The sequence below is a fragment of the Phaeodactylum tricornutum genome, chromosome 14 (assembly GCF_000150955.2).
Source record: "Phaeodactylum tricornutum CCAP 1055/1 chromosome 14, whole genome shotgun sequence".
In the NCBI taxonomy this organism is placed as follows: domain Eukaryota; phylum Bacillariophyta; class Bacillariophyceae; order Surirellales; family Neidiaceae; genus Phaeodactylum; species Phaeodactylum tricornutum.
The window spans coordinates 234,615-262,527 of record NC_011682.1 but is presented as its reverse complement, the minus strand read 5'-3'; the positions used below and the strand labels follow the sequence as shown (position 1 = coordinate 262,527).

At 49.7% G+C, this 27,913-nt stretch overlaps 14 protein-coding genes across 14 annotated transcripts; 8 read left to right on the top strand and 6 right to left on the bottom strand.

Annotated features, from left to right (window-relative positions):
• Positions 1–299: 299 nt before the first annotated feature.
• PHATRDRAFT_37868 (predicted protein) lies at positions 300–809 on the bottom strand (the record flags this gene model as incomplete). The annotated part of the gene is made up of 1 exon (XM_002181838.1): positions 300–809. The coding sequence occupies one exon, from the start codon at positions 807–809 to the stop codon at positions 300–302; it is 510 nt and encodes a 169-aa protein (XP_002181874.1).
• Positions 810–1,344: 535 nt separating this feature from the next.
• PHATRDRAFT_47610 (predicted protein) lies at positions 1,345–2,934 on the top strand (the record flags this gene model as incomplete). Its single annotated transcript, XM_002182002.1, has 1 exon — positions 1,345–2,934. The coding sequence occupies exon 1, from the start codon at positions 1,522–1,524 to the stop codon at positions 2,932–2,934; it is 1,413 nt and encodes a 470-aa protein (XP_002182038.1). The 5' UTR covers positions 1,345–1,521.
• A 38-nt stretch (positions 2,935–2,972) lies between these two features.
• PHATRDRAFT_14212 (predicted protein) lies at positions 2,973–3,899 on the bottom strand (the record flags this gene model as incomplete). The annotated part of the gene is made up of 1 exon (XM_002181837.1): positions 2,973–3,899. A coding segment is annotated over one exon (927 nt), but the record flags the coding sequence as incomplete, so codon positions are not given.
• A 1,164-nt stretch (positions 3,900–5,063) lies between these two features.
• SybF (predicted protein) lies at positions 5,064–6,107 on the top strand. The gene is made up of 2 exons (XM_002182001.1): positions 5,064–5,297; positions 5,484–6,107. The coding sequence occupies exons 1-2, from the start codon at positions 5,190–5,192 to the stop codon at positions 5,976–5,978; spliced, it is 603 nt and encodes a 200-aa protein (XP_002182037.1). The 5' UTR covers positions 5,064–5,189; the 3' UTR covers positions 5,979–6,107.
• An 88-nt stretch (positions 6,108–6,195) lies between these two features.
• On the bottom strand, positions 6,196–7,602 carry PHATRDRAFT_47607 (predicted protein; the record flags this gene model as incomplete). The annotated part of the gene is made up of 1 exon (XM_002181836.1): positions 6,196–7,602. One exon carries the CDS (start codon positions 7,600–7,602, stop codon positions 6,196–6,198), a length of 1,407 nt encoding a protein of 468 aa, XP_002181872.1.
• Positions 7,603–8,655: 1,053 nt separating this feature from the next.
• On the top strand, positions 8,656–10,583 carry PHATRDRAFT_14180 (predicted protein; the record flags this gene model as incomplete). Its single annotated transcript, XM_002182000.1, has 4 exons — positions 8,656–8,765; positions 8,872–9,718; positions 9,809–10,173; positions 10,271–10,583. Coding segments are annotated over 4 exons (1,635 nt in total), but the record flags the coding sequence as incomplete, so codon positions are not given.
• Positions 10,584–11,965: 1,382 nt separating this feature from the next.
• PMM1 (phosphomannose mutase) lies at positions 11,966–12,970 on the bottom strand. The gene is made up of 3 exons (XM_002181835.1): positions 12,772–12,970; positions 12,469–12,677; positions 11,966–12,391 (listed from the first exon to the last, which is right to left on the bottom strand). Exons 1-3 carry the CDS (start codon positions 12,914–12,916, stop codon positions 11,996–11,998), a joined length of 750 nt encoding a protein of 249 aa, XP_002181871.1. The 5' UTR covers positions 12,917–12,970; the 3' UTR covers positions 11,966–11,995.
• A 997-nt stretch (positions 12,971–13,967) lies between these two features.
• PHATRDRAFT_37861 (predicted protein) lies at positions 13,968–15,089 on the top strand (the record flags this gene model as incomplete). The annotated part of the gene is made up of 1 exon (XM_002181999.1): positions 13,968–15,089. One exon carries the CDS (start codon positions 13,968–13,970, stop codon positions 15,087–15,089), a length of 1,122 nt encoding a protein of 373 aa, XP_002182035.1.
• Positions 15,090–15,405: 316 nt separating this feature from the next.
• Positions 15,406–16,747, top strand: PHATRDRAFT_47603 (predicted protein; the record flags this gene model as incomplete). Its single annotated transcript, XM_002181998.1, has 1 exon — positions 15,406–16,747. The coding sequence occupies exon 1, from the start codon at positions 15,515–15,517 to the stop codon at positions 16,745–16,747; it is 1,233 nt and encodes a 410-aa protein (XP_002182034.1). The 5' UTR covers positions 15,406–15,514.
• Positions 16,748–16,789: 42 nt separating this feature from the next.
• PHATRDRAFT_37859 (predicted protein) lies at positions 16,790–17,836 on the bottom strand (the record flags this gene model as incomplete). The annotated part of the gene is made up of 1 exon (XM_002181834.1): positions 16,790–17,836. One exon carries the CDS (start codon positions 17,834–17,836, stop codon positions 16,790–16,792), a length of 1,047 nt encoding a protein of 348 aa, XP_002181870.1.
• A 2,393-nt stretch (positions 17,837–20,229) lies between these two features.
• On the top strand, positions 20,230–21,602 carry PHATRDRAFT_47601 (predicted protein; the record flags this gene model as incomplete). The annotated part of the gene is made up of 1 exon (XM_002181997.1): positions 20,230–21,602. Exon 1 carries the CDS (start codon positions 20,388–20,390, stop codon positions 21,600–21,602), a length of 1,215 nt encoding a protein of 404 aa, XP_002182033.1. The 5' UTR covers positions 20,230–20,387.
• Positions 21,603–21,964: 362 nt separating this feature from the next.
• Positions 21,965–23,273, top strand: PHATRDRAFT_54765 (predicted protein). Its single transcript, XM_002181996.1, has one exon. It carries the CDS (start codon positions 21,972–21,974, stop codon positions 23,199–23,201), a length of 1,230 nt encoding a protein of 409 aa, XP_002182032.1. The 5' UTR covers positions 21,965–21,971; the 3' UTR covers positions 23,202–23,273.
• A 3-nt stretch (positions 23,274–23,276) lies between these two features.
• Positions 23,277–25,001, bottom strand: PHATRDRAFT_47599 (predicted protein; the record flags this gene model as incomplete). The annotated part of the gene is made up of 1 exon (XM_002181833.1): positions 23,277–25,001. One exon carries the CDS (start codon positions 24,999–25,001, stop codon positions 23,298–23,300), a length of 1,704 nt encoding a protein of 567 aa, XP_002181869.1. The 3' UTR covers positions 23,277–23,297.
• Positions 25,002–25,484: 483 nt separating this feature from the next.
• On the top strand, positions 25,485–27,068 carry PHATRDRAFT_37855 (predicted protein; the record flags this gene model as incomplete). The annotated part of the gene is made up of 1 exon (XM_002181995.1): positions 25,485–27,068. One exon carries the CDS (start codon positions 25,485–25,487, stop codon positions 27,066–27,068), a length of 1,584 nt encoding a protein of 527 aa, XP_002182031.1.
• Between the last annotated feature and the right edge of the window lie 845 nt (positions 27,069–27,913).

Below are 27,913 nucleotides of genomic sequence, written 5' to 3'. Positions count from 1 at the left end.
AGTGAACATTTGTTGAAGGAAGCTGGCGAATAGAACATCAACAACAGCAGACCCACATAACGTCGCTCAAAGACCTATCTATGTCAATGGCAAATTCCAACACAGACTCAATAGTTAGAATGTAGTGGGATGTGGAGTACTTTACAGTGCGCACAGATATAGGAAGGGGCAAAATCTATTACATACTCTATGTCGAAAGGTTGATATTCAAAATTACTTCTCGCGGTGGACATGTTGGAACGCCAGCGAAATTCTAAGGGTACCCATCGTTTCTGCCAATCGAAGACCGGCACTCACTATCAGTACATATGCCGACGGACTCCGAAGAAGATGGCCAGAGCAAGGCGGCGGCTTTCCACGCCGCCCTGCGCCTGTAGTTCGTAGAATGCCAGCAAGGTGTTGCAGTTTGTCCCCGAAAGCGCAAGCAATTCCTTCAAGTTACGAGGGAAGAAGGCGGGAGGATTATGCCCGTTCTGGTTAGGGAGACTCACCAATGCATCTCCTGGTCGGACAACGGAAGAGTTGCGAGACTTAGCAATTTCTTGCTGAATTAGCACCAATTGATCCGTGGTATTCTGGTGAAATTGTGTCAACTGATCCGTAATGTTCTGTTGGAACTGCTGCATACCATCATCCATTTGTTGAATACGGCGATCCATCTGGTCTAGACGCTGATCTATCTGTTGCATGCTCTGCTGCTGCTGATGCACCATCTGCTGAGCCCAAGCAGGCATGGGTGCGCCGTCGTGCTCTCCAGCGATCTTGTGGAAGCGAGTTGCCGCATCGGCACATTCGCTCTGGGGCGCCATGATGCTAAGCAAAGAGCGTTGAATCATTGCTTGTGGGCCGCGACCAGGTTTTCCGCGTTCTTCGGCGCGCCGGCGTCAATCGCCGGGGCCTACGATTGGAGAGCCGTTTCCACAGCCTTGGCAGGATGGGGTACAAGGTAGGGGTCAAGGTTCTCAGCCATATTGTCTTTAGGACGTCTTTTTGATCCAGTTTTGACACAGAGGAGGGAGGGTATAGAGAGCTTCTTGCAAGTACTAGTTTGTAAATGGGGGCGGGCAATGCCCGCCACATTTCAGCGGTTTCTGGAAGGTCACGATGATTCTCCGAAATTGCCGCATTGCTTGATTGGCTGGCGCGCGTATTAAAATGATGACATTCATTGCTGTTTATACAAAAATGCATTCACAGTCGATGGCAGCAATTCCTGAATGCTACTACCGGAGACTTTCAAAATTGTTTGAAACACATTCAAAAAGGGAGGGACAAGATCGGTTTGGTAGCCAATCCTTTTATGTTCTCCTTTTCATGCCATCACTATGATACAATGCGGAGTGCCAGCAGCGATCGGCTACAATACCTGCAACACTGGTCTCATTAGTTTGTCTAACGAGATAGTTTCTGGTGTAGGAGTTTAGTGCAGCCAAGTTGCGGAGGAGCCCCATGTCGTGATCGAGGCTTGGAGAGTTTAAGATTCAAACTGTTTCTTCGGGCCGTACAACGGCGACGACGACCATGCCAATAGATATTAAACTACTTCGAAATGATCCCAGTTCCCAAAGCTCGCTCCGGTTGTCACTCTACCAGAGACAGCAACCACCAGAGTTTCTCGACCATGTCCTCCACTTGGATAAAGTGACGAGGGAAGCGCACATCGACCTTACCATGTACAAATCACGGGTCAAGAGGAAAGAGGTAGCGCTGAATAAAGATCAACTTGCTCACTTGTTGATGGCTCATAAAAAATCCTTGGACGGTCTGAAAAGGGCCCTGCAACGGCTAGCCAATTTTGTTGATGAGGTTTTGCTTCAAGAGTTTCAAAAAACGGTACCGAACCACCCCACTCAGCCGAGAGATATTCCCCGAGATCCGTTTTATTGCGTGATGGGATACAACGACTGGAAGACACACGCTGTTCTCACTAGGCTGGGGCTTGATGTCGCTGGTGAATTGCAGCGGTATATACTAAGCTCACTCAACTCGACTCTACGTTCGGAGACGGTCTTCGAGCTACCTGACTCATTTGCCGTGTCTCAAGATCGTCATCGTGATGTCTATGGATATGAGCACGATCGTATGGATCGATATCCGAAGGACTTGCCTGTAGATGTAAACGCCCCATCCTGGGTGACTATGCTTGATCTTCACCACAAAGGCAAAACCTACTGGGATCGACAGCTACCTTTGATCAATATTTTGTCGGTGACTGGTACGAAACCTTTCACACCACTAACTGTTCGGGATGACAAGGGAAAGCCCCGGACCAAGACTTCTTGGTATCAGCAGCTCACTGTATCCAATTCAATCCAGCTTGTGGCTATTACAGGTGCATCCCTCGAGTCCGATTCCAGGCCACTTCAAAAGGAAATTATGCAGAAAGTTCAAGTACTGTATCAGTCTTTAGCCCCAGAGTCTGCGCGTATGCATGTACGCGCTTCCCCGGTTTCAGAATTGTCATTCAACGAGTCAAGTAGGTTGGTTTTGGAAAGCTTTGTTGGGAAAGAAAAGAGAGCCCTGTGTCTGGCCTCCGTATCCAATATGCATCACTACACAAGCTCAGAAATCAGACATGGAAGTACGGGCCAGAGAGTGCATGTACTTGTAGCACACATTTCCAGTATTCCTGCAACCTTGGAATGGATCTTTCAGCATGGTGCCACCGCGAGCGAGGTAAATATTCCGAAAGTGCTGCAGTCCACCACAATTCCTGGAACGATTCCTTATCGGCGTAAAGTTACACTTAGCAAATCTGGTCGAAGAATTGTACAGGACATCGCTTCTCCTGCAGAGAATGTCGGACACGTTGCGCAGCCCCCTTTTGGTATGCCTACAATTGACGAGATTCGCGCTGAAGCGCTATCATCCCCTTTTGGCTTCTTGCCATTCTACTCCAAAGATATTGGTTCTAACAATCACACTGCGAGTTAACATACTAAATTGTTGTAGCGTCAACTTCAGAGATTGGTTTAGGACGCAAAAAGACTTTGAATTACAGACGTCACGCTGAGCTTCTTCAGGTGATGGTACTTTTGACCAGTTCCGCAAAAGATGATAGGAGCTCCGGTTTGGTGTGTTAAAGTCAATGCCGCGCCAACCTTGTCCGAAACTGTATCAAACTTTGTCAATATCAGACCGTCAATACCTCGGATCCCAAGCGCCTGTTTGAACATCGTAAATTGCGACAAGCCGTCATGGCCTACCAGAGCCTCGCAAACCAAAATTACAAAATCTGGTTTATTTTCTGTGACCAACTTGCCCAAGGCTTTCATAAGTGGAACATTATTTTGCATGCGTCCCGCAGTATCGATCAGTACGACATCATGATTTTCTTCCGTAGCGTGCTGAATGGCTGCCTTTGCAACTATTGATGGATCCTTGGAATATCCTTGTGAATACATAGGAATGTCTAGGCAAGAAGCGTGAACTTTGAGTTGTTCGACAGCGCCGGAACGAAATGTGTCACCCGCCACTAATAATGGAGAGCAACCGTTCTGCTTGAAATAATATGCCAATTTGGCCAACGAGGTGCTCTTACCCACCCCATTGATCCCGACTACCGCAATGACATAGGGAGCACGTTTGCTCATTTTGAACAAAGAGTTGTCACCTCGTTTGGACATTGTGTTTCGCAGCAAGTCCACGTGCATTTTAAGCATTTTGGTCAAAGTCGATTCCAAAGCCTGCCTTACCGCCGTTTGCACACGATACAGAGAATTCAGCTTTTTTCCTTCAAGTTTCCCACGTATGCCTAAGCAAAGTTCGTGTGCCACCTCCCGGGCTACATTTTTACTCGTCAAAAGTTGTTCCATAGACTTGAGTGGCTGATCCAAATCCGCATCACTCAACGTCTTGTTTCCAGTCCAGGATTGCATTAGGCCCGTGACGGAGGATGCCCAGCTTTTTTCATCCACTTTTTCTTCCACCGATTCTTCTTCGAGGTCATCATCGGTCGGTAAATACGCAGCGCGGGCTTCAGCCAGTGCCCGACTTTCACCGTCTTTGGGATCCCCTGCGGTTTGTTTGGACATGTCGAGTTCGGCCATGGCTTCCGCTGTTACTTTACCCTTTCCATCGTGCCAAGTCCGCTTTTCTTTGCCAGATTTTTTCCTGGCGTCACTGTCTTTTGCTGTTGATTCTATGCTGGAATGGGCTGCCGTCATGGCCGTCGTACCGGTCGCCTTTTCGCCTTTGGATTGTTTGAGCAACACCTGAAACGTCGGATCGAAAAGTGCCGGATCCGGCCGTAATGTGTATACCACCGACTTCTCCAATAGACTGTACTCGTGAAGCGTCGATTGGAGTAAGCCTTGTACCCATGTTTTAAGATATTCGCGCGGACCTTCGAACATGATATCGGGATAAATCGCAATCACATACTTGTCCGGGTTGTCCAGCCAACAGAACGTCACCCGTTCTTTGATGTGGAATGTCTTGTTGGAGGAAGCTGGGTCGAGGATGACGGTGCTTATGAGTTCATTGAGAGATTGTTGCGTAAACTGTTCCGCATCCGATGCTCCAAGAAGTGACGGGTTCGCAACGTATTGGTACAAAACCAAGCCTCCTTTGGCAAATATCGTCAAAGACTCTAGCATACTTGTGTAGATCAGTTCTTTCAATTGACAATCGAAAGAGGATCCGTTTCTATGACTTTCTCTGGGATGGATGTGTGGGAAGCCCTCTTTACGAAGAGAAAAGCCTGGGCCTCCATGGCCATGCTATCCCAGCCTTGGTGCCGTGCGTCGAGGTCATCTTCATTTCGTTCGGAAAGTATCTCACAGTCAGTTATTTTCCGAGCCCGGCCAGACGGAGGAGACCAACGAGAAGTGCAAATTGACTGTTACCTGTAAACAACGGTTTTGTAAACTATATTTTGTGTCGCTACTACTATCCGTCGGCAGAATCCCTACACGGGAATGAGTACCGTTTGACGCTGCTCACGGGACGGGACAGGACGACTCGACTCCGGCCGACTTTTGTTCGGTGTCGTTCGGCCGCTGCCGACGATAACAGTCTCTCCGGGAACACGAACGGAACCACCGGGGTTCCAAAGGCGTACTCACGAGCTACCCATCGTCAATTCACAGTCCGTTGCACTCACAGTGAGCCCACAGCAACCTCATTCAACCCAACCATTCTTGTCTCTTTCACAGTATTTGTTCCGAATCGCCGCCTTGAAAAAGAGAATGAAAGTAGTTGGACTTGCAGTTGTCCGGACGGGTTCGGACCTGAACGAACCGATTCCTTTGACTGTATCGAATGACCTGTCGAGCTTTGGTTTCTTTCAGCGACAGGTATGTCTACTTGTGCACACCCTCCGTTGATATTTTTGAAAAGTCATCATTTCTCGTAGTGCGTTGATGTTCCTTGAACTTTAGAGGTGAAGAAAGGGACGTTGCTGCGGACGGTCCCTCAGCTTGCTCACTTTTACCCAATTCTGACACAACTTTCCACTGCTTTCTTTCGTACTCCGTGTGCAGTCCGTCAAAGAGATGCTCATGTTCTTGACAAAAACCTTTACCAAACGCACGGAACCAGGTCAACGCCAATCAGTCGAGCACGAAGGCTACGTTGTGCACTGCTATGTACGCGCCGACGGTCTCGGTGGCACCGTTACGACGGATCAGGAATACCCCGCCCGCGTTGCGTTTGTACTGCTGGGTCAATTGCTCGAAGACTTTACCAATGAACACGGTGACTCCTGGAAAACAGTCACTACCCCGGAATCCGTCGTTTTCACCAAAGCGGAAGAATACTTGCAGAAATACCAAAATCCGGCGGAAGCCGATAAAGTGACCAAAATTCAAAAGGACTTGGACGAAACGACGCAAATTTTGCACAAAACGATTGATTCTGTTTTGGAACGTGGTGTGAAACTGGATTCCCTCGTTGACAAGTCCAATGACCTGTCAGCACAATCAAAGATGTTTTACAAGCAAGCCAAGAAAACGAACAGTTGCTGTGTCATTTCGTGAGGCTTGGTAGAAATGTCAAGCACTTCCCCCAAATCCTCGGGAGTCTAGAAAGTCCTTAGTTTTAGACCCATCCACCTTTCCTTTCTCGCTCAGGAAAAAGCCTAATGTGTAGTTTTTTTATTGTTAATCAATCCTGTAGCCTATTCGCCCTCTGCATTGTTCCGCCCTCTACAAGTGAACGGTTTGAGAACGGTCAGAAGGTACCTGGTTGTCCAGTCTACAAATGCACAAACTGTGCCGTGGCCACTTTCCGCTCTCTTTGCTCGTGCTCCCTGTACGAATCCCTCGACTGTTGCTGACCGACAATCAGGGACGAGGATCCTTCTTGCCAAAGTGTGGACCCCAAAGCTCGTACTCCCGACATGCTCGCCAGCGTGGTGGTCCGCACGGCCACCCACACTAGTTTGAAGCTGTAAAAGGCCGGCAGTAGCAATTCCCGGGACGCCGCGACGACAGGTCCGGCGATTTCCCCCATTTTGCGTCCCACGGGCGTGGACATCCAAACGTCGGCAGGCAACAGGGCGAGATTGTGTGCGGCGTCGACGAGGTTTTGTCGTTCCACGACAAAGACCGCGTTCCGGTGCAATCGGACGCAGGCCTTGCGTTGGTCGCTCGCAACGTATTCCGCCAGCAGGTACTGGCCGCGGCGCTCGAGTACCGTCATTGGCATGAGAGGTGGGATAAGGGGTCTGCACGAGCTGGAGAGGGGATTGCGACGCGCAAAGGCCTCCAACGCTATAATATCCTTAGGCTGAGGATCGAGACCCAACGGAGTATACGAAACCAACACCCGTAAGACACCCGTTGCGGTTGAGGGGGCCGGCTTGGTAACGGGTTGTGCCAAAGGGTCGTCCCGATTCGACCGGTCCAAATCAGGAATTTCTTGTCCCTTGAGGGAAATGGGAATCCACGCATCTTGGACCCCCGGCAACAATTGTCCCGAGGCCGTTTCGCCCAAGCATAGTTCGGTGACGTCCAAACTGCCCAATCCCAGCATGCGTGTACGTTGGGACGAGACTCCCGGTAGGAAATGTTCCATGGCCGTCCCGTCTTCTTCGACACTAACGTGAATGTGCACCCGCATGCCGTCGGACGGCATGGCGCCTTTGCGGAGGGGAAATTCGAACTGACAATTTTCCCAGACTGGATTGTCGTTGGCCGGCACTACGGGACTCTTCAGTACCCGTGTGGGCGGAACATCTTTGGGTTTGGCGGCGGGTTTTTTGTTGAAACCGACGGACGTTGCTGTCGCGTACGTGGCAGCCTCGGGGTCGGAGGGAGCAAAACCGAGATGAAAGGCACAAAAGCTAGAAACCTGTCCATGTGCTTTGCTCAATCCCAAGTGCTTGACCGGACCTAGTGCGAGCGGAGACCAGTACGAACGTTTCAGATCGGTTGCTTCCAACAAGCGAACCCGTACTACTCCGATCAAACCGCGTTGGTGGTGCAGTAGTCGGTAGGGATGATCACGAAAGGCCGCCGCGTGCTCCCAGTGGATTTTGTCCGGTTGCGATTGAATCGATTGGCGCGCTTTGGTTGCTTCGTACGTCGATGATCCTCCGTCAAAGGAAGCTTCCGATAGCGAGCTACTGGAGGCCGTTCGTCCCATGATTTTAGAACTCATGCTGACCGATGTCCAGAGAAGATTGTGTGTATACTACACACCCTCCCTGAAACGGCAGATTCCCATGGAGGGCGTCGAGCCGAATAGACTAGGTAGACGATGTCGCTGGATATCGTAACCGGTCGGACATGTAAATTGATGTCGCTGCTTTTGTCGACGCAACTGTTTTCAATCGGACTTTTTCTAGACAGAATGGTCTGCTTGCGAGAACCTTGACAAGCAATTATCTGACAAGCGGACGAACCCGGTGGCGAAGGTTTCGATTCGAGCCATCGTGTTCTAGAATCCTCCGTAGGGGTATACGTGGATTTCGTACAGGGAACAATCGCATTTCTACCGCCAACCCCAGGCACACACGGTGCCCCGCGCAGAAATTGACAGTGAGTGTTGTTGAACGGCATTGCTTCCGCTATAGCCTTCGTCTCGTTGAATATACAAAGGCATTGACAGTATAAGATGTTATTCAAACGCAAAGTGCTTCCGTCGTCCTCGTCGGACAACCCCGGCATAAGCCGTCCGTATGCTCCACCCATCAAAGTGACGTCTTCCTCCAAGCTCTTTGCACCCGGCGCCCGAATGATTGTCCAAAGAGCTCCGCTACTGTCCGGTCTTTCGTGTCCCGCTTTACAGAAAAAGTTCCAGCGTCCCATGCTCAAACGGCGGGCTTACGGCAAGCACGCGCAAGTTGCGCTCCAACAGTCGTCGCTCGGGCCCAAGCGCCGAATGGATGGTATGGCCAAACTCATGGCGCGGGCCGGACGTGGACTCACCTTCAAACTTCCCAATCTGGCTTCCAAATCGGAACACACTGACGACGAAACGGACGACTCCGACAACAGTGATGACGAAGAGAAGGAACCGGACCGGCCCTTCGAACCGCTCTGTGTTTGGACCAGTCCGCACCCGTCAGCGGAGTCCAATGGCCAAGCCCCTGCCGAACCCAAAGGCCTTCCTCCTGCCGTCGTTACGGAACTCCGGCCGGACGAGAATGGAATCGAAGAAAGCGTCACGGTCCTGCGTCCGGCTCCAGTACACGCCTACAGCAAACAGAACGTATACGTACCACCCGTCCTGGCCAAATGGCTACGACCTCATCAACGAGAAGGTGTACAGTTTATCTACGAATGTGTCATGGGTCTCAAAGACTTCAATGGTCACGGTTGGTACGTAACTTTGGGGCACGCTCGGACGACTTGCTGCTTTACCCTGGCCTCGGCGGCCCTGGACTGACACCCTCTATTTTCTTCCGTTTGTCCTTGTTCGGGACAGTATTCTAGCCGATGACATGGGTCTCGGCAAAACCCTACAGTCCGTCACACTCATTCATACGCTGCTCAAAACTGGCATCACTGCCAACGGAGCCCCGACCGCGAAACGGGTCATTGTGGTTTGTCCCTGCAGTCTCGTCAAAAATTGGGAAAACGAATTCGTCAAATGGCTCGGACCGGGGGTAGTCAAAACGTTGGCAATCGCCGAAGCCGACCGCAAAACCGTCGAACGCAACCTGGATACCTTTGTGCGTACCAAAATATTCAACGTGATGATTGCCAGCTACGAGTGCATCCGGACCCACGTCGGGCGTCTGTCCAAACACGCCGACTGCTGCGATTTGCTCGTTTGCGACGAAGCACACCGCCTCAAAAACAGCGACAACCAAACCTCCCGTGCCCTCAATTCCCTGCCGGTCCGACGACGGGTGCTTCTGACCGGAACGCCCATGCAGAACGACTTGCAAGAGTTCTACGCCATGGTGGACTTTACCAATCCCGGCATACTGGGAACGCCGGAAGAATTCCGCCGCAAAACACTCTTCCCGATTCTGCGCGGACGCGAGCCCGACGCCTCCGACGCCCAAAAACACAAAATGATGCAAATTCAAAACGATATGAGTCGGATCGTCAACGATTTTATTCTACGCCGGGTCAATACGCTCAACGCACAGCACCTACCACCGAAACTCGTACAAGTTGTCTGTTGCAATCTGACCGAAATTCAACAAAATATGTACCAACATCTCGTCAACAGCAAAGACATGCAACACGTTTTGGACGGCAAGCAAGTCAACTGTCTTTCATCTATTCAAATGCTAATGAAGCTCGCCAATCATCCCAGCCTGGTGGCAGAAGAAGACAAAAGCTTTGCGGTGGGCCCAAGTAACAAACGGGGTGGTAAAGTAGTCAAGTACACGGACGAGGACGACGACAAGGCTTCCATGGCCGCACCGGGAGCGGACGGCATTGCCAAATTTCTCCCGTATGTTCCCGGTGAAGGAGGCGGCCGACGGGGAGACTTTGCTCCCGTACGCCCCGAATGGTCCGGTAAAATGTTTGTTCTCTACCGCCTTATGAAGGAAATGCGCAAACCGGGCAACGGTAACGATAAGATTGTCATTGTGAGCAATTACACGCAAACGCTGGATCTCATTGGACGCATGTGTCGCGAAAATTCCTGGGGCTTTTGCCGTCTAGACGGATCCATCACGATGAAAAAGCGACAGAAAATGTGTGACGAATTCAACGACCCCAATTCGCCCCTCGTCGCTTTTTTGCTTTCCAGCAAAGCCGGTGGATGGTACGTACATAAACGTTCTCGTCTGTACTTGTCGTCCCATACATTTTCAGCGGAAGATTTGCTCACGGTTTTCTTGATGTTACTCTATCGCCACCAGTGGTTTGAACTTGATTGGGGGCAACCGTTTGGTCTTGTTTGATCCCGACTGGAATCCTGCGGTGGATAAGCAGGCTGCAGCTCGATGCTGGCGTGACGGCCAGAAGAAACGGTGCTTTACGTATCGCTTTTTGGCAACCGGAACTGTGGAAGAAAAGATTTTCCAGCGCCAGCTCTCAAAAGAGGGACTGCAGTCCGTGGTCGACGACAAAGAACAGACCAATCAGCTATCAACCAAAGACCTCAAGAATTTGTTCAAACTACGAACGGGAACGCCTTCTGATACTCACGACAAGCTCCGATGTGAACGGTGCGAGATTATCCATGACAACGCCGAAATGGAAGCCATGAACGTTTTGCCCAAGAAACTGGCAGCGTGTCGCGAGTTGCTGGAGGACATCAAGGCCCAGGAGGACTCGTCCTTCTTTCTCAAACCTTTGATACCAACAGAGCATGGACGTGCTAAGGATGAGTACGAAAAGCTTGTGAAGCAACCTATGGACTTTGGAACCATTTCAAGCAAACTTACCCTGGAAGTTGACCAGTCGGCAGCCTACAAAAGCGTTTCCACCTTCTCCAAAGACGTCAACCGTATTTTTGCCAACGTATTGAAAGTTTGGTCCCCAGGCGATGACATTGCTGACGCTGCTCGTCGACTGCAAAGCGTTTGGTTGGAGCGATGGACAGCTCTGGTGCCCCGTCTTATGTCAATGAAGGCTGACGACGACAAATCTCTGGACGAAAACGAGAACGCCATTGACATCTTGGGCTCTAGTGCGATTGTGAACAACGAGCGTGGCGAAGACTACCAAGAGCAAATCGGGATGCCGGATGAGGAAAATATGCGCCATTGGTCTCATCACCAATCAAGTGACACTGTAGATGATCCGATCTTCCGAGCAGCAATGAGAGGAACTGATTCTGTTTCCTTTGTGTTTGGTCTGGAAGTGACTTGGAGTCTCATCCAGCAGCGTCAGCAAGACGAAGAGGAGCGTTTGGCTCTTGCGGAACTCGAAAATATTCAGGAGAGCGAAGATGAAAAAGAACTTTTGGACGAAAAACCTGAATCTGGGTCTCCATTGAGTACACAAATGCAGAAAGCCGAGAAAGAAAAGAAAGCAGATTCCGTTGCGGACTCTTTGGTGGATTCTAGTTCCGAGGATCCCTTTCAAGTTGCTCATTGTCAGCACTTATCATCCTTGAACGAAGAGGAAAATATAGATCCTGAATGTGGCCTGGACTGCCGTTCCGACACGGCCGCCGAGCCAAAGCAGAAGACTGAAAATGCGTCAAAATTGAACAAAGCCTTAGAATACGGAGACGTGGAGACGTCATCAGGAATCGGTCTTAGCCACCCCGTTGATAGTATTCAGAGCAGTCCCGCGAGCGCCAAAGGGATGTTGGCAAGGGCATGTGAGGATGAAATGACTCAAGATTCGATATCGACAGTGGCTAGAGAATCCTCAGACCATTCGCTTGCTCCTGCCCAGTTGTCGAAGCAATGGGAATGCCCTACATGTACTCTTCATAACGCTAAGTCAGCTCGGAAGTGCGGCGCCTGCGGTACAAAGAAGCTGCAAGGGACCAAAAAACGGTCTCTAGGTGAAGTCTACACTTGATAACTATCGCACATTGCGTTGGTGCAAGACAGGGCAAACGGCAGAAAATTAAATATTAAGAACGTTGTGTAATCAATGTTATCGCGCGGCTCGAAAACGTCTTTTCATTACATAAATAGCTTAGTGCATTGATTTTTCGTGTCATCGGGGGAAGTGACAGTATGGCCGATCGTTCGCTCATGCGAAAAGATTTCAAAATCATTGCCTCCTTCGAAGGTCTTGTCACCGAAAAAATGAATTTCGTCAAATTCACTAGCATCTAGAAACTTTAGGCAATAGGTCTTGTCCCATCCCTTCGGAAAGCAATCGAACGAAATTTGGCCCCCAATGGAATAAGTCAACCCCAAGTCAGCAAATTCTTTGGCCATGGCTTCCACCATTTTTTTGCGGACGTTGTTTTCCAAATCAAATCTTTCGTATTCGTTGCGCTCTTCTCGGGAGCAATTACGACCAATAGGCGAAATGTTAAACATTCCACTGCGAAATTCAAAAAAAGTTCCACGCTGCAAGAAACGAAGATTGTTTTCGAATTAGTTTGACGTGATTAAGCGAAATACAACATATCAAAGCCGTTGCATACCTTGACAGGAATGTCGATATCTACCAAATACTTTAAAACCCAATTGACGATGCGCTTCACATTGTCTTCCCCCAGAAATTTAGCAATGGTCTGCACCTCCAATAGCTGACCTTTATTGTACGCGACCAAACCATTTTGCGAAAAATTCCACGGAAACACGTCGACAATACCAGTCCCGAGCTGTTCTTCCTGTTTAGGCAAGTCGCTTCCTGAATTGAAGAGCAATGTGAGCCAAAATCTAAGATAAACGAGCCGTACAGAGGCGAAGGAAACCTTCCAATTCCGATCAAACAGGCCGCATACCTCCGACAATACCAACAGTCACTTTCTTGCTGAGATCCTTCATGAACGCCATCATGTCAGGGGTAATTTCACCCCGAGGAATCGTCAGTGTCCCATCAACATCGAAGAGGGCTAGGATACGTGGCTTTACGGGAGTAGCGCTCATGGTTAATGGCAAGGGATCGCAACCTCACAGATTCAATCAGTGGAATGGCACTTGGTGACTTGAAGGTATACGCACACGTGCAGCCGGAAGAGACAGGCGTACAGAGCAGGCCGAACGAGGAAAGAAAAAAGAACCAACTGTACGTGTAACAGTAAAGTGTAACATTCATCAGTTTTATGTCGTTCATGTGTCGTATGAACAGCTATTCTAAACTACTAATGTAAGGCCGGGAAGCCCTCCAATGAAAGAATCAACGGTTATTTTAGTCAGAGCTTTTTGCTGTTCACAGTTGTGTTACGTAGATCAAAGGTCAACTGAATCGCTGTCGACAAAGAAGAGTAATAAGTCCTGCTCGTGGTTTTCTCATTCCGATGTCACTATGAAAAATCAACCGTTACCTAAGTGGAAAAATAGCAAAAGTCGCCGTCGATGGCTCGGACGTCCAGAAAAGCCAAAATTAGGTGATTTCTAAGAACTTCAAATAACGGTACCAGGCCGTTTGTCAGCAGATTTATTGGCGAAGCCTATCTACCTTAACAAGTATAATGATGCTTACAAACGGTAAATGTTTGTAAAAGCCTTAATGGGAAGTCAGTTATTGCGGTTGAAAATACCGTTGGAAGCACGAAAGCGTAACCTATGAAGCTGTGATACAAACCTTATTAACGTGAACAACTGCTCACAATATGCATCAAAGTACGTCAACAGCTCACCTCTGCCCCCTAAAACTACCAACACAAGTGCAGCCAAAGTGGCGATGGGCACACTGCCGGAGATAAGGGCTGGGAAGCTCGTTCAAGAGATAAAAGATTCTAAAAATGCCGGCCGAGTACTTGAATCCTTAAAAGAGGTAGTACTAGTGGCTGAGAACTACAATGAAAAAGCCTTTGCAGAAGCGGCAATTTCTGCCATCGTGCATTGTATGAATACTTATTCACAAAGACCGAATATACAGCTCTATGGCTGTCATGCTTTACTCTGTTTTTCAACGACGGAATCCAGGCGGAATTCCGTAACAAGACAAGGTGGTATACAAGTTGTTTTAGCAGCAATGCGAGGACTGAATGGATATGACCAAAAGGCTCGTAGCGTGCAAGAAATTGGCTGCCGTGTACTGTGGACTTTGGCACTGAATGCCGATACCACCAAGACCTCCATCGGAAAACAAGGGGGAATTAGAGTGATATTGGCTGCGATGCAGCGTCACAACAGAGTCAATCAGAGCGACGCAGCAGTGCAAGCATCTTGCCTCGGGGCGCTCTGGAGCCTCTCTTTACTCGAGAGTAACGCAATGTGGATTGCTTTGCGAGGTGGAATCGATCTTATCATTTCCGCAATGCTCAGGCACAATTCTGGGACTGATCTAGACGGCGAGCTTCAAAGAGTCGGCTGTCTCCTTTTGACTAGTCTATCCAGAGAGGGTCTCACCAAAAGCGCTGGCATCCGTACCATGCTAATGAGACAAGGCGGTATAAGCGTACTGCTTAGGGCTATGCGTCGACACAATTCGGGTAGCCATCTTTCGGCTATGTTGCAACAGGCCGGTTGCACCGCAATCGCTAACCTTGCTAAAGATAGCAAAAGCCGTCAACTCTGTTTAGCAGAGGATGGAGGTATCCAGGTAGTCTTAGAAGCGTTGCAGAAACACAGTGGAGCCGAGTGTTTGCTGGTACAGCGCGAAGGTTGCAAAGCGCTGGCTCATATTGCACAGAACATTTACAACTCAATCTCGATTGGCAAACAAGGAGGAGTCATGGCTGTTCTTGCAGTCATGCGAAAATTTGGCTCTGCTTCCGATTCTGATGTCAGCCTCCAAGAATCCGCTTGTCTTGCGCTTTCAAATTTAGCGCAAACCTACGAAAACAGAGCTTCCATCATGGAGTCCGACGGTTTAGATCTTGTTCTCGCAGCGATGGAAGCAGGAAGGAATCGTTCTATCCTCGGTTTAGACGCAGACTTGCAGTTGGCAGCTTGTGGTGTTTTGTCGCGATTAGCAAAAGACTCGGAAAATGCCAATGTCATCGCTGAACGTGGAGGGATTGAGGTCGTCTTACTCGTATTGAGCAAATACAAAGCAAGCAATTTCGTTATCCGAGACTGCGGCCGTGCCGTCTTGAAAGAGCTTGCGAAGAAATGCGACGATGAAATTGTTATCAGATCATGCCGGGCATGAAAGTGCTTTACACTACTGTCAACGTAACTTTGTTTTGAAAAAAGAAAAAAAGCACAGTAGCTGTTCTTTGTACATGTAACAGTAAAATATCAAGCATCTACCTATGGTTGGCCGCCACTTCCAGTCAGTTCCTTTTCCCTCAGAAACGACCCTTTTTAGAAAGCCATTTTACTTAGGGTTGGCATTTATTTGGACTCACACTGCTGTCTGACTGTGAATCTCTATCCGTCTTTCCAACTTTCTGGTCCCCTCCCTGTCACGAAAGAGTTATTCAGACTACACGGTGATGGCCTTGCAATCTTCTGATCCTGTGTGTAAACTCGAATTTTTCTGTTGTGGCATTAATACACCTCCAGCACTCAAGTTCATGCACTTATCAATAATCACGAAAAGAGAAAGGCTTGCGGGAAAAGCAGAGGGAAGCTATGATACGAAAGCCGCGAAGATCCATCGCTCCATTCAGGAAGGCCCAACCGACTCGTTCAACAAATGGCGGTGAGAAGAAGAAAGAGAAAGGAAGAATGTGGAAGGCTACAATATTGACAGTCTTTGGAATTACTGCGATCTGCTCTGTATTTGTGAAGACAAGTATCTGCATCTTTCCAAGTAACCCAGATTCGAAGAAGTCGTTGGCAACAAAGGCGTCGTCGTCACTCCTGGGTGCGATTAGAGCACGGAGCGCCCATTCCATGAGCAAGTCGTTCGAGATCCCTCTGTTACCCTTACCAAAAAAGAGCGAAATCCTTGTTCCCACTGTTTCAAGAAACATGAACCAGCCTTCGCTTGCAGTAAACCGTAACCGAACCCTTGTTGTTCTTATTGGCGACTTACGGTGTGGAGAGACAGCCTGGAGATCTCTGTATACGAACGTACTTGACGCCAACCAGGCCGATTTGGCCCTTTTTGTTCAGATTCCTGATCAAGTGGAATATAGCAATGCTTCTCTGTTCACAAGGGCAAAACACATTGAGTGGATTCCAAGATACGACGATTGGGCCGATGCAATTGACCTCATCGGGGGATCTGAATGGAGGAAAGCCGCCTTCGAATTCTATCCTTCGTCGATCTACCCTCTTATTCTTGGCGGGGTGAAAGGGTACGATGCGAGTGCAGCCATGGTGCACATGTTTCGATGGTTTGTGGCACAGCGTATCCAAAAAGACGGCTGGGAGCAAACATATGATCGATTTATCATTACCCGTACAGACCAGTTTTATAAATGCCCATTAAAGCTTTCAGAGCTACCCTCCGAGAGGATCTGGTTATCGGAAGGAGAGAACTATTGGGGCTTTAATGACCGCTTTTACACTGCACCGTCCAGCCTGATTTTGAAAACTCTGGACGTTATGCCTACATTTCTGAGACATCCTGACATGTTTGTCAACGTGACTCCAAAGGAAAACATGAACTCGGAGATCTTTCTTAAGACAACATGGACCAAGCTTGGCTTGGTCCCGCTAATTGGACGCTTTAGACGCATTCTGTTCACATGTTCTATTCCAGTTGATACAACAAGATGGTCTACTGGAAAAGAGCTTGCTCCGGAAGGCGTTCTTTTGAAATATCCTGATGAGTACAAAGTAGCCACTGCTAGCTGTGAACGACTATCCAATGGTAATGTTCCCCTCGTGCCCAAGCGTTATATGAACATAGTCTAAAGGCAAATTAAGGATAGCAAGTCAAGGATAGAGCTGTATGGATTACTCATTCGATGGCTGAGATGATTCGTAGAAGGCCATAGCTTTGCCGAGTATGTCGCTTGGAGCATCAGAAGTAACTATGACCTTGGCATTCTCACTCCTGGCCAAGTCTCGCTTAGCTGCGATGAACTCACGCATAATTTGAAACTTGGCAGCATCGGCTTGAGATCCTAGTGCGGTCCCGAGTATCCCGAGAGCGCGGGCCGCACCAGTTGCTTCCAGCTCTAACTTTGAAGCCTCCGCTTCCGCTTCAAACTTGACAGCTTCGGCTGCTGCTTTAGCATCAATCAGGCGAGATTCTGCCTCACCGCGTGCTTCGTTTACGGTTTTTTCGCGGGCCCCTTCCGATTTGATGATAACTGCTCGTTTCGTCCTTTCCGCTGCCATTTGCATTTCCATTGCCTGCATAATCTCGCGATTTGGCACAATGTCCCGGACTTCAACGCGCGATATTTTGACACCCCATGGATCTGTCGCAATATCCAAATCTTTCAAGAGGATACTGTTGATTTTCTCTCGGGCCGAAAAAGTCTCGTCGAGTGTAAGCTTGCCAATTTCGGATCGAATCTGGGTCAGGACTAAATTTTGTATAGCAATCTCAAGATTGACGACGGAGTACGTCGCCTTTTCTGGATCTACTACACGCCAGTAGACGACGGCATCCGCAGAAAGGGGAGCATTGTCTGAAGTGATGCATTCTTGGGGCGGAATATCAAAGACTTGCTCCCGCTGCGTAATGGTTGTACGAACGCGGTCTACCAAAGGAATTATAACGTGGAAACCGGGATTCAACCGAGACTGGTATTTTCCGAGACGCTCCACTAGCGCCACATCCCCTTGTTGCACAATTTTGAATCCTCTGGTGACACCTACCGCTGCGGCGACCCCCAGAATCACCCGAAATGTGGATGAGCACTCCAATTTATCGCGACGAAATTGATTCACCGGGTGAGGGGATGTGAAAGCTAATGTTGATGCGCATCCGTGTACCAGTACGAAAAGGATATTCCAATGGTTTAGTCCACAAATTCTATTTTCTTTCTTCATTGACTGTGATGATGTTGCCTTGTCTAACATCTGCACTATGTCAAGGCCTCGAGATCCGATAGAACAGTATAGATTTTCAACAGACAAAATTGTACCTCACGCCAATACTGAAAGTGGTGTAATGTAACATTAAAAATTTGGGTGGAGCGCAGCTTTGAGTTAGCTAACAAAATCAGCGTCAGCCTTTTGTTATGAAAACATACGGTTAGATCATCTTTCATCTTTTTCACAGTCAGTCCATGAACGACACATCCTATAGGGCTCCGGACATGTCGTAATCGTTCACAAAAGATTTCTTAGAGGAACCGCACGGCTTGGTGCCTTGACCATTACATAGCAGTCAGTCAGTCAGCCAGTCACAGTCAGTCAGAATCTCATTTTGACAGACAATTCCCGTCGACTGGCAGCTTGTCCTGGAGCGAAATGCTAAAACCAGCAACAAAACAAGCATCCGTTTTTATACGCTATTGTCACCACAGTACTGGGGTGTGTTGGCTTATAACCGGAAACCATGGGGCAAGGATACCACAGGACGATTGAAGCATGAGCTATAGAAGAAACTCACCGGGGAAAAATTTAGCAACACCACAGAAGGCGACCGAGCAACACAAGCTCAATTTCAGCTCCATATCTGCTACGTGCCGTCCCTGGACACCTCTTTTTTGTTTACTGAAACTGCTTTTGTTCTGGGCCACGATGCGGCTACGATTATATTCAAGCAGGGCGTTCAAAAAAGGGTCTGTCATGGTTCTTTAGCAAAAACCAGGTTTGTTCAGTGTACCAACAACTCAACAACGGTGTCTGGGCGTTGAATTTGCGACCGATATTATGGAGTAATGGAACTTTGACGCTCCGCCACGGCGTATTCAACACTCCTGTCATGTACACGGACGTAGCTGCTGATGTAATACGTTGGTCCAACGACAATCCGGCTTAGTTGATTTTGTTTTTGCCGTCTCAGTTTGCCAATGAATTATCCAAGGGGGCAGGTACTATGATGTGTGCTCTGTCCACCATATACGAAACGTTTGGCGTGACACGCATCAGGTGTAATCAGGAAATCACGGTGGGCGAATCCACGAAGCTAGAAGCATTGTCAGCGGGTGGGAATTTGTTAGCTGTGGGTGCTCAAGACAAGCACGGCTCCTTCTGTGGCAAGGCCAACTCTTTTGATGACAAGGTTGTCACTTGCTATCCCCGCTTTAACGTTTCCTGTACATCTTCTGATGTATCGTCGACGAAGTTGCAAGACCATAATTAACAAAGTACCAAACATGAAACATCGGATGATAACAACGCCTTGGGACTACCGGCCGATCTATCAAAGTGTCCTTTTAATGAAAGACAAGCCTTGTGACAAGTGATGACCTATAGCGCTGCGTTTGGTATAGCGTCTCTCTCCAACATTCTTTTGGACAACCGAAAATCGTATTTGAATGAACACAGGGTAAAAATGGCGTATGGCGGAGAATTCAACGCAATCTCCTTATTTGCTGTCGTCAACGGAGAAACGCCATTTTATCGGTTTTGCGTAACTCTTGTGGAAGTCGAACTTTCACCGATGCTGCTTGGAACTGGATCCGCCGCACTTCTCCAATTTTTATCGTTGGAAAGAGGTTTGGATGGTTTATCAGAATTTCTCTATACGCGTTTTGGACTATATCCAAGGTAAAAAAACACGAACACCCAAGAATACTCTCTAATCTGATTACTCGAATGTTGGACTCGTTTGATCAACGTGGTTTCGACGCGCCAGCTTTCTTGAGCATGAAACAAGAGCTGCTTCCAAAGTCGCAAAGGCTTCACGCGTGGAGTCAGCCTAAGGACGTCCACGATTGATGCGCTCGTTTTGGACGGTTCTCTTTTTAAAAATGCACCGTCCGAGTTGTGTCGATGATTCAGGACAATATCTCTCTTTAGTGTTCGTGCTGCGGGAAGTAAGGGTTGATCTAGGATGCGAGGAAAAAATATTCTCGCCTGTCAATGCATGGCATTCATAAAAAAACTACTCAAAAAGTTCATTCACCTAGCCATCGTAGACCTAGGTGCCGCTATGGTCGATTCGGCCAACTCTTATCATCCTGCATTCTAAGGTAATATTTTGAAAGCGTTTCTCCCGACCGAATGAGAGTTTTTTGAATCGAAGCTTCGTTGATACGAAGTATTACAGTCTTCCAACAGGCATCAGACTTGGGTTTTGCATTGTCTAATATTGATAGCGTGTCTATACACATTGTCTATTTCGAATTTCGAACGGCTTCCCTTACTGTTAATGTTTACAATTACTGTTAGTGCAAAAGTCGGTCGAAACTTTAGGAAGGATAGTAGATCTTGGGGCAATACTTTTTTTCACGAGGTCGACGAATATCATAGTTTTCTTTTCAGTGTTTCAGATTCTCCTTACTGAATTTCGATCCGTAAGATTTGCTCAAAAATTGGACGTGTACCACTATGTCGTGCCGTAAAAAACACGAAGCTCTTCTGAATCGGTCGGCTCTTTGTAATTTATTTTTATTCGTTCGCTTTTTTGCCCTCAGTTGATTCAGGATCAATGCAAGTGATCAGAAAAATGAGGCTCGAGCTGAGCTTGCTTGCGGCGTTGTGGACATACCTTTCCGTAGGCCTGTCGAGCGGCTATGCGCTTCCGCAGCCCCGAGCACTGACAGCCTGGACTATCGGAAGCTCTGTGGTTCCGGAGCTACGCAGCGAAAGCTACTTACAGGCCTTGAGCACAATCAAAGATTCAGAGAGGCCCAACGACAGAGAACTTAAAGCGGCAACGGTCTCGGCGGCGGATCTATCTTCAAAGGAGAACCCTCCGTTTCCGATTGTTCTTTGGAGGTTTTCCCGCCCCCATACTCTAATTGGTTCGGCGCTCGCAATTCCCGCTCTACATTCCTTGGCGGCTCCGTCACTACAAGCTGCTATGTCTAGGATTAACATTCAGGCTATGGCTTACGCCATGTTTCCTGCTTTACTGATGAACATATACATTACAGGACTGAACCAGATTACGGATGTGGAAATCGACAAGATCAACAAGCCGTTTCTACCGATCGCCGCCGGTATTCTCAGTAAAAAGGACGGTATCGCCACAATCCTTCTTGCTCTTTTTGGCTCCCTTTGGCTGGGTGCAGCAAACCCCGTGTTCAGTACACAAGGATTGAACGTGGCTCTGTGGGGCTCGGGGATATTGGGTACCATGTACAGCCTTCCACCTTTTCGTCTCAAGCGATTTCCACTTCTCGCCGCCTTCTGCATTGTAGCAGTTCGGGGGGCTATAATCAACGCGAGTTTTTTTGCGCATGCCAAGGCTGCCGCTTTTGGAGGTTCAGGAGTCACCGTTCTGAATTGCCTAGCAACCGACCCTCGTTGTTATTTGTCTAGCATATTTTTTGCTGTCTTTGGAATTGTGATTGCACTGATGAAAGATGTCCCTGATGTGGCGGGAGACAGGAACTCAAACGTACGCACGTTCTCGGTTCGTCTTGGACAAGGACGCATTTTCCAGGCATCCCGGCGCCTTTTGTCGGGTCTCTTCTGGACTGTTGGGGTAGGCTTTGGGAAGGCAGCGTTCCAAGCTCCAACTGCAGGCTTGGCAGCATCCAGGAGTCTGACGGCTGTTGCTGCCTTTTTGGGTGGATGCTCAGTGCGCAAGGATGCACAAGGAGTGGATCCCGAGAATGCTGGACAGGTTTACAGCTACTACATGCATTTATGGAAACTCTTTTACTTGAGTTACTTGGTATTGCCGTTTGCTCGATGAAGTCGAGACCTTGCTGACGCCACGATGCATGTATCAAATTACTGCCAAGAGGGCTGCAGTGTTCGCTTGTCAGCATAGAAGCCCAAAGTTAAAGCTATTCAATGAAAATTGATCTAATATTCTGGGCAGTGAGTCCGACGAATGCGCTAGCCAGAGCAACTTTTTCTTCCATTGCGAACTATATTTGTACCGAGGTCCGTAACTGGTAGTTAGGTGTCAGGGTTCGTCGTGAATACTCCCGGGAATTCGAACGAAGACTGTGGCCCACTTTCAGAACGCGATGCGAACACCACTCTAGTCTTGACCAGAAAACATCAGAAACGTAGTAACAACGAGCTTATCGGAATATCAAAGATACTTCACTACATCATGAAGTTACGATCGTCGCTCTGCTTGCTTTCGGTTGTTACCTTCACTCTGCGAGCAGACACTACAAGGACTGATGCGTTCTCTCCAGCTGTGATGTTCAAGCCCCGACGAGCTCCGGGTCGCCGCAGCTTTTCTGACACAATGCGTCTCGAAGAAATGGCTCGACGCGATCTACTGCTTTCAGGTGGGATTCTTTGGACTTCTTCGCAGGCACACGCAGCCCAAATTGAGCCTCTTGCCGATCTACCCATGATTCGTCTAAAACTCCCCAAGGCTGCGTTAGGACGAGAATATGTCGCTCTTCGTCTCAGAGTCAACGGGCAAGGACCATACGATTTCATGGTGGATTCAGGTTTGACAACTGAGTTGATTACGCCCCACTTGCAACAGAGTCTAGGAATTGCGACAGGAAAGAATAAGCTTCAAGGATTGGCGTCGGGAGGTAGCACCCAATCCAACGATCTTGTCAAGCTGACCGACGTGTCCCTTTGCTGTGGAAAATTCTCTGGGGACAAGGAAATTGAGTTGCCTTCCCTTACTGCCGTCATTACAGATTTTCCGCAAGAGCATATTGATCCGGGACATGATCCTGTCGAAGGAATGTTGGGTATGGAAGCACTTTCCCTCTTTGACGTCGATTTCGACTTTCCGGCTGGAAGAATACGATTTTGGAAATCCGGAACAGCGGCCGGGGCCGTCGGTAACAAGCTCGTAGAAATTCCGGCGGTCGTCATTAACGAAACCGGCCTTTTAGGGATTCGGCTGTCAGCACCTGAAGCAAACCAGCCAGTTCTCGGGTTTCTGGATTGTGGCGCGACCTTCTCGGCTGTGAACTGGTCGGCGGCAAAGCTCTTGGGCTTGCCCGACAAAGGAGCTAGCGATTATAAAACGGGACCAGCAATTGATGCCATTGGGATCGACGGAAGGCCATTTCGCTTGCCGACAATTAAAAAAGAGCTCACGTTTGTTGGCGATGTTCAACAAGATTCGACAACAGGTCGACCAATTGGTTTTGACAAGCCCCCATCTTCATGGAAGCCTTGGGAAAAAGTCGATCTGGCCGTTGGTGATCTGCCTGTTTTCCCCAGTCTCCTCGGAGACGGTACGCGACCATACATGGGACCAGCCGCACTGATTGGTTTGGACGTCCTCTCCCAACGTCGTGTCATTCTTGAGGCTGGTAGACCTGGAACCAGGAAACGGCGTGTCTTCGTGAGTGGTTCGAGCTAGGCCAGGGGCAAGGAGAGTATCCAACTATCAGCATCTAAGAAACTGGCATAACTTGTATGCCGCCGCCTCTGCAAATCTCTAGCAACTAGGTTTAGGTTATTCCGGCCGGAAAATGGTCGAAGTATTGTACATTTTGTGGTTGGTCAGTAAGGGCGTGCCTTCAGTGCTTTCTAATTCTGTCAAGAGCTCGCGCTGGCGACGCCGGAGTTTGACAAACAAACGCCATTTGCGAAAGGCCCACTCGGCTCTTTCCATTTCTTCCCGTTCTTCTCGGTCGCCTTCATCGTAAATTGGTTCCTGCAACAATTCTTCAATTACGTCTTCCATGGTAATGATACCAATGACGCCGGCTTCCGGAGGAATGGCCTTTTTCTGGTCCAGGGCGGTTGTCGCGATCCCCGGACGCTCACACACGAGGGCCATGTGCCCACCTTTGTTCCCGGCACTGCCCCCCTGAAACATTTGTAGCAATTCGATCATGTTGGCTTCCGGTCCAACACACACGGGCTGGTACAGAGGCAACGACGAGACGGGTCGGCGGTGTTCGGGCTGAATCAAGATTAGTTGTCGGGTTAGTAGAATACCAACAATGCCGGTGATATCTCTCGGTCTCCGCTGGTTGCGTTGATAGACGGGGACGCGGCTATAACCCACTCCATAAATACGGGCCACATTGCCACTGTCCAACACCATACTGTCAATGACGGTGTAAGCTTTCCGAATTTTGGTACACACGTCGCGAGCGTTGGTGGTTTTCAAGGCCAGTGCGCCTTGCATCATGTTGACTTCGGTAGTCTGAATAGAATGCGTGTCGTGCTGGAAGGTAATCGAGGGTGGAATATCGGATAATTGGGACTCGTCGTCGTCCAGCCCCGCAATCCCCTGTTCCATGCGTCGTTCCTTGAGTTCCCGGCGCTTGGCCGCCAGGCGGCCTTCGTACTGGATTCGTACCAGTGCGGAGAGTTCGCCCCGATTGTACTGGTTGCCGAGTTCGTCTTCACCTTTGAGGAGATAGTCGAGGAGCAGTGCTATAGGATAGGCAATGGGATAGAATAGATAAATGACGGCGTAGGCGAAGGGTGAAATCTGACTCGCCAAGCGCAACTGATCGGGTCCGATAAAGACGGCGGAGGGAATGATTTCCGAAACAAAAACGACGAGGACGACGGACGTCAAGACGGCCATCCAGGTCGGCATGACGTTGTCGAGACAGAGTGGCAAAACTTCGTCGGCCAGAAAGTTGAGAAGCAAGAGCGACACCAGAACCAAATGACGTTGTTGCACGAGTGGCAAAAGCCGGTTGGCGTAGCGTTGTTCTTCCGGATCGGATCCCGCCCGAATTTTAATGTGGAGTTGGAGCTCGTCGAGACTGAGAATACCCATAATGAGACCAGCGCAAAAGGCGGCACACAAGACACAGAGAAAGGCGAGAATTAGACTGGTCCAATCCCAACGAAAGGCCTCGTCGGAGTCGAGTAGTCGACGGGAGAGCTTTGGGGTTGTATCTGCGTGGGCGGAAGGTCGCACCGTTCCGTATGGGATCGGCCGAGCCGTGTTGTCCGGTGCGACGCGGGCCTCTTTGCGACAGCCCGTTTGGAAAATGGGATAACTACTCGTCGCGTACTCGCAGAGATCACGGACACGTGCCTGCATCAGCAAATGGTGAGCTTGATCAATCATTCTGTTGTGAGAGTGTGGCGTCGCCCATGGTACGGCACGAATGCCGGTTGGCGTGGTGCTGGCGATGGCTTGATCCGCCCCGAGGAGGACCGCGATCCCGTACGCGTACCTCGGAATCATGATCCACAGCCAGCCTTGCGACGTCGATCTCGCCAGTGCCTTTCAGTTATATGCTTGTGTTCTGCTTGTGTGTGAGTGTGAAAACAAAACTCTTGATGGGGGGGGTGGAAGGGCGGGTGGAGCGGCGAGCTCTCGATTCCGGTACGCCATGGTCGAGAGGTCGAGAGAAAGCTCGAACCGGGCATCGTAGGTCCGATGTTTGAATGGGACGACCCAAATTGGTTGCGGAAGTTTTTTAAAATTAAAAAAAAAAATTTGAAAATCGATTTCAAACGAGGCAGCCGTGAGCGCGACTTACAGTTCTCTCTACAACTAACTACTACTCTAGCTAGCTCATCTCATATTGCTACCGTGCCCGGTGTCCCTTGCGGCCTCGCAAGCTGAATCCTCGTCCGTCGTACCACGCTCAACATTGGGAGTAATCAATACGGACTTGGTGATTTTGTGAAGCCCTCCTTGACTGTACGTAGCCGTTGTGCCAGTATGCCGTCGGTCAAACGGCGGTCGTCGGTGGTTCCGGTGAGCCACGGAGTGCACGAAAGTAACGGCAACGCCAACGGCAGCCCGCAACACCACGGAATATCCCCGCTGTCGGGCATCGCCCTGGCTTCGGGTGGACCGACGTCCTTCGACCCTCCGACGGCATCTTTGTTTCCGTCGGCGGACACGACTCACGGTGGTGAAAAAGGTCGGCTCTGGCGTAGACGGAGGAAACGTTGGCAACGAAGACTGCGGATTGGGTACGGACGTTGGCAACGACTACTTCTACAAGTTTTTCTATTGCTATTATTGGCAGTTTTCTGTGGTTTCGTGGTACGAGTATTCGTTTTTCGCAACTCATCTTCAGTGTCGTCAACCGAAACGGACGCCCTTCCGAGCATTCCCTTTCAAACCAACTTCCCCGATGCTCCCGTTTGTCACAGTCTGTCCCCGGACGACGTATCCTATACACTGGTCACGCAGTTGAGTCAGGATCGCTTGTGGATGATGGAGCACCACTGTCAGCGATGGGGTCCATCCCATCCCATGTCCATCGCTGTATTCACCAACCAAACCGTCGCAGAAGTCCGCTCCCAACTCGTCGCGTTGGGTTGTGCACCGGAGCAGCTCGCCTCCGTCCAAACGTTGCCGTCCACGGCGGCGGCGGTGTCCGACTACCCGGTCAACGTCTTGCGCAATCTCGCCTTTCGCGCCGTCACCACTACCCACATTGTGTACGTGGACGTGGACTTTTGGCCGTCCGCGGATTTGCACGCCACGTTGTCCGGGGCCCGCATTCGGCACGCGCTAGCGCAGAACGAACGCACCGCCCTGGTCATCCCCGCCTTTCAACTGCAACGCCAGTGTCGTGCGTGGAAGGAATGTCCGGATCAAAACGTGCCGGTCATGCCCACGCACAAGGCCGCCCTCGAACGACTTTCCCGAAACCGACAGGCCTTCCCGTTCGATCCCACCAATGTGGGAGGCCACGGGTCCACAAAGTACCGGGCGTGGATTAAAAGCCAACCCGACGGCGTGCTGTTGGAAATTCCGTGCGTACTGTCGAACCGGTACGAACCGTACCTGGTGGTGCGCTACTGCGACGTCCTCCCGCCCTTTCAGGAAGCGTTTTCCGGCTACGGCAAGAACAAAATGACGTGGGTCCTGCAACTGTTGCACACGGGATACCGTCTGTTCCAAATTCCGCAATCCTTCGTGACGCACTATCCGCATCTGGATTCCCCGTCGCGCATGGCGTGGAACGGGGGTCGGGGTGGGGCGCCGTTGCCGAAACCGCGGGCGGCGGACGGGGCGCCGAACAGAATGCGTGGCAATGGTGATAGTGCTGCTGGTACGGTCGACTGGTTGCGGTACCGACGGGGCCGTGTCGACCACGTGTTTGTACAATTCCGGGAGTGGTTGCGGACGATGGTGACGGACGCCCGGGTGGTCCCGTACTGCGAGTCGGCCGAAGATGATGACGGTCGGTTGTGGATTGATCACGACACGGATACACCGCCGGTGCGGAAACGACTCAACCCTAACGAGCAAGTGGGCGATGCCGGACTTCCCCGAACCTCTCGATAGTTCGTAACGACGTCGTGCCTAGTCTGTTTGGTTTGGTTCCGTATCTTGCTAGTGTATCGACGGCATTGGTACGGTAGTAGACAGTTTCCGTACACCCATCGAATTTCAAAGTCTCTGCGCTTGTGTGCCGACTACGTATTCGTCCACGCTGCACTCTCCACATACTCTCAATACAATCCCATCTCACAAACAGTCACCTGGATATGTTTTACAGTTAGTAGCATAGTTGCACTATGTGGCAGTTTCTAGCTCTGACGTGATACTCCTCCGCTCCTGGTATCTTGGCTTACAATTCTTGGCCAAGACTACGCTCCATTCCTATTTTTTTAATGTATGCGCCTCTTATCCTACCGTGCGTTAAAGGTACTGCTACAACCCACGATTTTCTTCCCAACTTTCCCATGCGGTCTCCCGTGGACTCTTGGGATAGTGTGTGAGAAAACTAGTCCCATTGTCAAAAACACCTCTGCCACCCCCCGTCTCTTCGTCGGGTCGGCCGTGACCCAAACCGACCGACCCGCCGCCGTCGTGTGGTGGGGGGTAGGGTAGGCGGCCCAAACCGGTTCGACGGCAAACTCGTCGTACATCGTCCAAAAGTACCGGGTTGTTGAAATACTCGTTCGTTCCCAGTAGATTATCCGTATCTACTGCCTAACCTAGATGTAACCGTTCCGTTCGTTACCTCGTTCTAAGTTGTGAGTTGCTTCACATTACGTTTCTATCTACTTCCTGTATTGAGATGCTGGTCTTTTGTATGCCAGTCATTCAATCGTAGCATCCATTACGCTTGTTATATATTCGGTCATATAACCTTTCACTGGGTTGCCTGATTTCCGTTTGGGTAA